General features: G+C 40.3%; 1 protein-coding gene across 1 annotated transcript; it reads left to right on the top strand.

Annotated features, from left to right (window-relative positions):
• The first annotated feature begins 1,341 nt into the window (after positions 1 to 1,341).
• ptgis (prostaglandin I2 (prostacyclin) synthase) lies at positions 1,342 to 9,677 on the top strand. Its single transcript, XM_034139498.1, has 10 exons — positions 1,342 to 1,497; positions 1,974 to 2,097; positions 2,570 to 2,745; positions 2,849 to 2,995; positions 3,095 to 3,207; positions 3,321 to 3,502; positions 7,520 to 7,682; positions 8,007 to 8,188; positions 8,635 to 8,783; positions 9,363 to 9,677. Exons 1-10 carry the CDS (start codon positions 1,433 to 1,435, stop codon positions 9,520 to 9,522), a joined length of 1,461 nt encoding a protein of 486 aa, XP_033995389.1. The 5' UTR covers positions 1,342 to 1,432; the 3' UTR covers positions 9,523 to 9,677.
• The last annotated feature ends 597 nt before the right edge of the window (positions 9,678 to 10,274 follow it).

Genomic DNA, 10,274 nt, shown 5'->3' on the forward strand with positions numbered 1-10,274 from the left:
CGATTAATTCTTGAATGTTTGTCGACACTCACTGAGGGTAAGGGTTTTCTCTCTTATGACCGGCATTTTTACGAGACAACAATGTTTGACTTCTTAATTCATCCGTAGGCTATTGAAGTTTAGCACTGACAGTGAAGCTGCGCGCCGCATTACTTCAATTGGTTTTTCCAAGTGAAATGTTCCACTGAGGATTTTTATTTTGAGCTGTACGATTTTCATCTGAAGTAGATTAACTTCACTTCAGTGTCCACTGCCTAACTTCTCTCCAGCTGCTGAAAGGTGAGGCTTCTTTAAGTCCATGACCACCCTCTGCTGGTTCAGGGTAATACTGAGCAGCCAGCTGGCCTGGTATTAATATGCAAGCTTTACAGAGTGTTGCACAAGTGCTGTTTGTGCTGCATAAAAAAACATGACATTCATTAGCTTTCCTACTAGTATTATTCAGAAATGTATTTTATGTCAGGATAAGCTAATTTAGTATCTCGTTCTCAAGGGTGTCTCAAACCAACACTTACAAACAAACGGAAATCAGAAAAGCACAAGACACAATTATATAAAACAAAAAAAATTACACAAATCAAACTAAATAAAAAGATACAAATGAAAGCAGGATTATACATAAAAGCTAGATATAAACCAAAAATATATATTTAAAACAGATCAAAACACATATAAAGTAAACATGACGTCATTGCTGGAAATGTTGGGCATTTGGACATTAGTTTTGAGATGTGAAAACGTTTAAAAATAAATAGGATTATGAGCATGACCATATGTATCAAGAGTTGTAATTTATGCCTTTTTAAGGTGAAGAAAATGTTCATTATATTTTCCATTCATTGAGTAAGACTATAAACAGAGCCCCAGTATCACCTGAACCAAACCGCTATTATCTTTAATTAGAAACATTAATCATCAGTGTCAGTGTGTGAGACTGCGTCATGATCATAGGAATTGTAGGATTATAGGACTTTATATAAGCAAAGTCTGTGAACTCATTCTATGACACACTTTGGGAAATATGTGTACCTATTTATCTTTGCGAAATCAAATAAGTCCCTTAACCACAATGATGTCACTGCTTAGAAATGTTCTGTCACTGGGCTTTACCATGCTCTGTATTTTATGTTGCAGAAGGAACATAAATGCTGAATGCTGTTAAATAGTAGGAACTAAAACAAAAAACTATAAATAGTTAAGTGGCATTTTGATGAATTTCAGTTTCTGTTTCTTACTCGGGATGTGGTATTTTTCATGGTGTCTGATACTGTGTCCTGAGTGTTGTGTAACTCTTCGTGTCACAAGCCACACCTTTCCACGCCTCTTAACAAGTGGTAGGTACAGTTGAGCCCCGGCTCAAACACATAAGTGAGTTGCTAGCAACGATGGAATAAATCTGCAGGACTGGACAAGTATCCAACTTTACAGAATCATGTTATGGACAATATTCTTACTTGGACTTCTTATACTAGTGCTCCTTTACTCCACTCGCACAAGGTAAAGCCATTCAATAATATGTTGCTTTTTATAGATATGAGATTCTTATCAAAAGGGGCTGTTCAGGGATTGGAATATGTTGAGTCGAAAGGTCTGCAAAATCATATTTTGCAAATATACTGTAATTTATACAAATGTGTTATTTTCTAATGTTTAGTACATTTAATATGAATCATAGATATTAGTCAATAGCAATATGTACATAGGAATGCCTCTTAATTCACTGAATGATAGATGTCTGAACAATAATGACTCTTAAACACTGATTCTCTGTATTCAGTTTTGTCTTTATACAACCTAAAATAATACATTCAAAATAATAATTATGGCTTATAACGTGCTGCAGAGCTTTTTTTTACCACGTGATAAAAAGCTGTTGAAATCGCACTACTAAATATGAACTGCAAACCTGTTGGTTAAAATGAATAACTGGAGATGAACTGTTGTGGTTTTAACACGTTTCTTTATTTGGACAGACAGAAAAATGAGCCCCCTCTGGACAAAGGTTTCCTTCCGTGGTTGGGCCATGCTCTTGAGTTTGGAAAAGATGCTGCAAAGTTTTTGTCCCGGATGAAAGACAGACATGGGGATATCTTTACAGTAAGTTCAGATTCAGACTGTTTAATGGTCATGTACAGCTTATTTTCTTGATATATGGCACTGTTTAAAGTAATGATAAGTTGTTTTGACATTGATTAATTTTGCAATGCAAACTGAAATAAAAGGAAAAGGTAATAGTTTGAATATGTTTTTGCATACAGGAGCAACAAGTCTGATCACATTTGTGATATGAAATGCAAGTCAGGTTTCCACAGCAGCAACAAGTTGTTCATTTTAACAAGACACCATTATGCATGTGTTGTGATAGCAAGTAGATTTGCCCCATAATGTTTTCAATCTGAACATAAACAAAATTAATACTTTCCTGGCAATCCATTATTTTCTCCCATTTAAAGTACAATATTTCACTGAAGCCTTTTAGCAAAAGACCGACCAGAGTTGTTGAAAATAATGCATTTGAAAGCAATGACTTTTGGTACAAAGAAAATTAAATAAAGTGATGTCATCCCAGGTCCGTGTTGCTGGCAAATACGTGACGGTGCTGTTGGACCCAAACTCTTTCGATGGCGTAATGAACGACACAGTCTGCTTGGACTTCACCCGCAGCAGAAACCAGGTCATTCAAAGGATCTTCAGTCTGCAGCTGCCGAGTATCAAACCTTCAGCGGAGAGGCAATGGATGGAACAGTAATTACCCATGCTTTTAAACATAGCGTTTAGAACTCACTGAACAATAACACTTAAATCTGCTTTAAATGAGTAAATCTCACAATCAATTATTTTTTCTTAGGCATTTTCAAGGTCTCAATCTCTCCAAACTCTGCGGCTCGATGAACTCTAACCTCCAGAAGCTGCTGCTGAGCGATCAGAGCGGCTGCAGTCCTTCAGAGTGGAGACAGGACGGGCTCTTTAACCTTTGTTACAGCCTACTCTTCAGGTAACTCACAGCATTTCAACACAGTACATACTGTCAATCAAAACTCAGTGTTTATAATACCAGGAATATTTGTGTAACTTTTATTGCTGTGCTCACCAGGGCGGGATACCTGACATTCTTTGAGAAGAGAGACAACGCTACTGAAGTGTATAATGAGTTCCGCAAGTTTGACGATCTTCTCGCCAAACTGGCTCGCTGCTCACTCAGGCGAGGTAAGCGGCACAATAGTGAATGAAAGTAAGGTTATCTTGCAGGTTTATTATCAGACTAGGCCTATAAAGCTCAGAGGGTATGTATGAATGAATGAATGTCCCTTCTTCAACAGATGAAAGCAAAACCGCCAAGCTATCCCGGGAGCGACTGTGGGAGCTGCTGACCCCCGAATGTCTGAGGGGTTACTCAGAGTCAAACTCCTGGCAGCAGAAATACCATCACTTCCTGCAGAAGGAGGGAATAGATGCAGAAATGCAGAAAAAAGCGCTACTCTTGCAGCTGTGGACCACACAGGTGAGAGCGGCTTTATTGTCTGTCTGTCTCGCCTCATCACACACACAACAATCTCAAACACAAACAAGATCACACAATGTTTCCAAAACATAAAACCCTTCCACACCCAGCCTGCATGCTTGAATTTCACTCCGGTGTTCTGACTGCCAACAATGCAGTAGTGAAGGCTGTGGATTCCTCTCTGCCGGTTACTCAGAGCAACCTGCCTCAACCTGTATCACACAGTGCGTTTTTTTTCGGTTAGGGTCATGTCAATCTGTTTCCATGATCTTGTTTGAGGTTTAGTAATTACATATTAGTACGGTGTGCACGAGAACTGCATGAGTCAACCCAATTAGCTTCTTCTTTTTCCCGCTTCACACTGAAACTACAGAGTGACATGCACTCGCACGCAGGATTTGTGTATGAAGAAGTTTGTTTAATTAATAAAACTGTCTTGGATACTTAGCTAGTCTTGTGCAAGACTTAACACCTCACACACAAATCCATCTTCTTGGGCTCAATGCACAAAGTCTCCATTATTAACACTATTTGAACAGGTGTGAAAAAAGAATTTTTGCTTCCTCAACCTCACTAGTTCAGACAAGTTCAGAACAAAGGGTGTCATTGCTCAGTGTTTCCAGGTGGGGGAGACAGTGAGCTGTTTGAATGTCCTTATGTATGCTATGCTACATGTTGGCTGTAATATCTTCAGTCCTCTGTCTACCTGCCAGTCTCACTGGAGCACCAGACAGCCACCCAGTAACACAGAGGATCCTTTTCTACCAGGTGACACACCTCAGGCTCTTCAAGAGGCTCTGCTGGTTTGGGAAAGACTTCTATTCCTCCAGACTGTTTGCTTGTGCTTCTTCGTGTCTGCTGGGATATTGGAGCACACAGTCTCAGTCTGGATGGAAACTGGAGCGCGGCTGCAGAGAATAGAGGCATTAGCTGGCAGTCCAGTGGGACCTGCCAGAGTCAATGTGGCTTATGTGTGACAGGCAGACTGAGGTAGTTCAGAGTGCAGTGCTAGGATTTCACTCGAGCCACCTACCACCTCATCATGAGTGCTGCAGAAGCTATTGGATGATGTTTTATTTAGAAACAATCAATGTTATTGACTGAAACATATACAGTATCGACTGAAATTGATTTATTGGTTGTTTTCCTTTTTAGGTGAGATAAGGACCTCGTTTTTTTTACACTCTGAACCTCAGAGATGTATTTTTAGTACACAAATAAGTCTTGATTATAATTAGAAAGTTGTTTTTTGGAAAATAAAGCAAATCACTGGCCATATTAGTGCATTTCCCAGTAGTTATACCCTAAAGTACTCATATTTGATATTCTTGGAAAATATGCACATGTCCAGAGTTGCAATGTGTTCGATGTGAACAATGAAACCACTCTCATGAGTATACACTAAACATGTAGCTTGAGACAGCAGCTAGTTAGCTTAGCTTAGCATAAATAGTGGGAATAGCTAGCCTGACTCTCTTACGATAACAAAAACGGCCAACAAGCACCCTTAAAGATTGCTCACTGACATGGACATTACATGACATGTTACTTGTTAGACGCTTTTATCCAAAGCGACTTACATACTCAATACTGTGGACAATCCCCACAGGAGCAATTTGGGGTGAAGTGTCTTGCCCAGGGACACAATGACATGCTGACTGCAGTGGGGTTTGAACCTGTGCTCCCCTGATCTGAACACCAACGCACTAACGCACTGCGCCACAGCCTCCCTCCCTGGACATCTCATTTGTTCTATGCAAAAAGTGATTCTTAAAAACATCTACAGTAACATCGTAAGCCTAACGTTATGATATAAGTACCTTGGTGTCCATCTAGATCAGGGCTATTCAATTAGTTTGGAATGGGGGCCGGTTGATGAAAATGATCCAAAGCAAGGGGCCGGGAAAAAGATGGCTTGAAATATGAGCAATCATATTTAAGAGCTTCAGATACAGTAAATACTACAACAGCATAGTGGAGTGCATATATTGTGTTTAATTCAATCAAACAACATAGCCCCAAGGCCTTTATAGATCTAAATGGCAAGTTCAGAACTCAGTAGGCCTACATGTTTCATTTGATTTCATTTAGGTGAAAGATCTAATCATTCACGCAGAGATGCAATCAATGACAGGAGTTGTCACTACAGTATAGTAGGTGGGTTCGAAACCCGAGCCCGTCGAAGTTTTCAGGCATTGTCTACCCCTCTATCTCTCAATGTAACACCCTCTCTGGAATAAAGGCACTATGGCACAAAAAAAAAAAAAAAAAAAAATCTTAAAAAAAAAAAATTGATTACTTTTTAACATTATACTCAAAGGGCCAGTAAATATCACCCCGGGGCCGGATTTGGCCCGCGGGCCGCCAATTGAATAGCCCTGATCTAGATAATACACTCAGCTGGAAGGCGCATGTTCAAGGTCTGTGCTCTAGACTTCAGCAGTGGTTGTACTTTCTGCGTCGACTCCGGGCTATCGGAGTCGACCAGAAGTTCATGTTACTGTTCTATCATGCAGTGTTGGAGAGCATCATGAGGTATGGTATCACTGCCTGGTATGGTAACTTGACAGTGCAGTCAAAGTCACAGATCGCTCGCCTGGTACAGACTGCTATGAAAATTATGGGGGTTAAAAAACACCCATCTCTCCAAAACATATACGAGCAGTCCATTATCAGACAGGCAAAAAAAATGGTGTCTGATCCCACCCACATACTCCACCCAGAATTCCAGCTCCTACCTTCTGGTAGAAGATTCAGGGTTCCCAGGAGCAGGCTGAACCGCTATAAGCACTCATTCCTACCTATGTCGATTAAGCTTCTTAACATTCACATGAAATGAAATGTAGTCAAATGTAATGAAATGTACTTTTTTAAATGTTGGCCATGAGGGTTGTGTAATAGGTCGCCATTGTCAGTATGTGCGTCTGTGTATTGTGTTTGTTCAAACGGTGTATGACTGATGATATGTGTATGTCTCTTAAAGGTGGGGTAGGTAATTTCTGAGAAACCAGCTCGAGTGCGTAGAATTTGAAAATACACAACCGAAGAAAATCTGCCACTTCCTTACAGAGCCCCTCCTCCAACACACACGAACGTGCACATGACCAATGAGGGCACGAGATAAGTTTGTGCACAGATGGAAGGCTGACAGGCAGGTAGGCCATCCAGTTACTTTAGCCGGGCCGGCTAAAATGATTGGTCGTGCTTTTTACAGTATTACGGCTTCCACAGATGACGTTTTTTTTATGGATTTTTTGTCAAAGCACTTAAGATATTCATTGCTATCGGGATGTTAAGAGCATTCCATGGAATATAACAAAAAGTGTATCTCGAGCCGGTTTCTCAAACTTACCTACCACACCTTTAATGTCCACTATGTTTGTATATGTACATGTATGCGGAACTGCAGGACGGAGTCCAGAACAAATGTCCTTACGGGGACAATAAAGTATATCGTATCGTATCATATCGTATCGTAACGTTATGCAAGTGTCATGAAACTTCTTATCTAACGCTCAAAGTATTTTTCCCAAAAGCCAATTTAGTCCCTTAAAAATAGCCCTTTGGGTCCTGGTAACCGTGTTCATGTCATTATCTGTGGCATCAGTTCTGCTGATCTGAAGATGTAAGATGTTGGAAAGTCACTGTGATTCACATTCGGTCACTTTTGGGTATTTGCCCTGGCTGTCAATGGAGAGCTGACCTGAGATATGCAGGGATGAAAAGAACAGCTCCCTTAACCCGTAGCAATTACTGTCTGACAGGCTCAGGTGTCTCCTCCCGAGAGGCCGACAGCAGTGTCTACAAACTGCCAACTGATTCAGGGACTTTTCTCATATCAGTCATATTCAGACAGCAGCATTACAGAGAGCTGAGCAGAACATTATCTTCCCAAAACTAAATGATCAGTATCAATCAGAAGTGTATCTGCTACAAAAGTCGACTTTTGCACAGTTTTTGAAACTAGAAACTTATATAAAGGAATGAATTAGTCCTAAGTTGTTTTTTCCTTTTCAGTGCAATGCTGGACCTGCTGCCTTTTGGCTCCTTGGCTTCCTGCTCACTCACCCTGAGGCCATGGAGGCAGTTAAATCAGAGATCAGAGGCCATACTCTGCAGGATACTTCCCTGCAGCGCCCCCCCATCAACCCGCTGGAAGCACACGGCACACCTGTGCTCGGTACGTAACGCCTGCTAGCTGCTCCTTTTCCCTTCCTCACGCCTTTAACTTGGGGTCGAGCCAGTCCACTGAGGTTCAAACAAAGGCCTATTTAAATTGTTGTTGTCAGGAACAAGAAGATAAGTGCATCAGTCTGAAACATTCACAATGACACAGTGACAATTAAAGTTTGATGTGGGATTCAATTAAATAATGATTTCCATATATATTTATGTCGGGGGAAATGTTTGTGCCTCTCTAAATTAAGCCCGAGGGCTTCGCTGATATAACTCTCGCTGACACCCCTCTGACATCATCCCCTCGGCTGTCCTCTCCGTTCTACAGATAGCGTTCTGAGCGAGACCCTGCGACTCACGGCTGCGGTGATGATCCGCAGAGAGGTAGTGCATGGCAAAGTCCTGCAGATGGCCAACGGACAGGAGTACCACCTCAGACGGGGGGACGTGGTGTGTCTGTTCCCCTTCCTCAGCCCTCAAATGGACCCACAGATACACCAGGAACCACAGGTGATTTTGTGTGAGAGAGACCAGGGCATTAACAACATCAACATGTAAAACTGTTCTTGTGATAAGTGCATGAGATGTAACATTTTGTTCGATAAGGAGCCTTAACAGTCATGATACATATAGCTGTTTACCTTCATTGTGTATTTTAAAACCATATTGTACTTCACAAAGCACTCTTGAGGAGGCAGGATTAAGCAGACAGAATACATCCTTTGGGATTAGCTGCTAAATGCCTACAAATGAAACAAGTAGGAGTTGACTAGCAAGAGAGAGAGAGATCAATTCCCAATGTTCCTCACATGATTTATCTTGAACTGTTTGGTGATAATTAAATACCATTTGTAACAAAAGATACAGAGCAGGATATATATATACGATCAATGTGCATGATAGTAGAATGCACACATCTTATGCCTTTATGTTTTTTTCTTGTCTCGTCAAAACAGATTTTCAAGTACGATCGCTTCTTAACTGATAGGAAAATGAAGGATACATTCTACAAAGACGGAAAAAGGCTGAAGTACTACACCATGCCCTGGGGTGCAGGGAGCAACATCTGCGTTGGGAAAGAGTTTGCTGTGACGGCCATTAAACAGTGAGTGTAAAAATCCTACGCCTTTTTTTTCTTTTTCAATTTCATTTTGTCCATGGTGTAACTTAAGTTTAAAAGAATGATACATCCCTGATCAAAGCATTTCCTGCAATTTCACCCCAATTACCAGACGGGCAAAATCCATCTCTACATAACATTCCCCCTTATTACCATGTACATCCTGCTTTCATGTCCTCGATCATTATTAGCAACTAGCTGTATGGTAATTGCTTATACTTTGTAATTAACTCTATGAAAACAGCTAAGGATAATTAGCAGTCAGTCGGGACAGTATGTGTCTGTCAGACATCATATCCAGTTGGTTAAGGGTTAATCATACCATTACGTTTACTACTGGTAATCCTCAACAATCACAAAGGGGAATGGGTTAGTTGATGTGTAAACTGGGAATATTTCAGAAATAGGTCATTTTGAGGCTGTTTGCTGTTAATTTCTTGAATTGATTTTCACATAATAAATGCACTAAATGTTGAAAAACTAACATTAATTTTGTGTAACAATCCTGTCGACCAGTGGATGGTTTAACACTTGTTCTAAACTGCTGTTGCCTGTTTTTTCTAGGTTTGTCATCTTGCTCTTGACCCATCTGGATCTGGAGATGTGTGACCCAGAGGACAAACTGCCACCAGTCAATACGAGCCGCTACGGCTTCGGGATGCTGCAGCCGGACGGAGACCTGCAGGTCCGGCACCGACTAAAGAACACACAAAATGAAATTTGACTTGATAATTTCATTAATTGTAAATAACTGTAAAATTGTTGATTGATTGAGCTTTTGATTATGCGTACTGTAGCACTATTTATTCAGCGTTTTATTCACTGACTGCATATTTTAAATTGTTTGTTATTAATATTTTCAATAAAAAGTAAACCTGACATACTTTTAATTTTCAATTATTCTTCCATACACTCTTCATTCAAACCTATGTTTAGCTTGTTGTTTTATTTCACTTGGATGCTTAGACCATGCACATACAGGAGGATTTGTCACAACTACTTTGGAAGCTCCATGGTCTAGTTTGCAAATTACAGAAATTGAAAACCGTCCAGCTCACTATCTGGAAGTAGACCTGAAGGGTAAGTGAAGTATAGGAGATCTCATGTTTCCTACGTCCCTAGATATGTCTTGTTACCTTTTGGAAGGCCTCGATCAATATGTTGTTAATCAATGCTAACTAATTAATTACCTAACCTTATGTTGTATGAAACAGTTAAAACTAACTACTACAGATAAACAGTCCAATTATATCATTCCCAATTTGCATTTTCAGTAGAGTTCTTGCTACTACGTCATTCATAGGGGAACTTTCATACCCTTGTATGTGATGATAAGAGAAGGGTAAAGCCATACCCTCATATTTAGCATCATGAAATGTACTTCCATATGAGATGTTTGTTCAAATCCTCTCTTCACATTTACCATTGATTGGGGCTCCTTTGTTGCCGAGGTGCCTTTAAACCATACAACCCGAG

This window comes from Trematomus bernacchii, unplaced genomic scaffold (genome assembly GCF_902827165.1).
Source record: "Trematomus bernacchii unplaced genomic scaffold, fTreBer1.1, whole genome shotgun sequence".
Classification (NCBI taxonomy): domain Eukaryota; kingdom Metazoa; phylum Chordata; class Actinopteri; order Perciformes; family Nototheniidae; genus Trematomus; species Trematomus bernacchii.

Coding starts and splice junctions, on each gene's coding strand:
- ptgis (XM_034139498.1), top strand. CDS start 1,433: ATGTTATGGACAATATTCTTACTTGGACTTCTTATACTAGTGCTCCTT. Junction 7,683..8,006: donor ACACGGCACACCTGTGCTCG/GTACGTAACGCC, acceptor TCCGTTCTACAG/ATAGCGTTCTGAGCGAGACC. Junction 8,189..8,634: donor AGATACACCAGGAACCACAG/GTGATTTTGTGT, acceptor TCGTCAAAACAG/ATTTTCAAGTACGATCGCTT.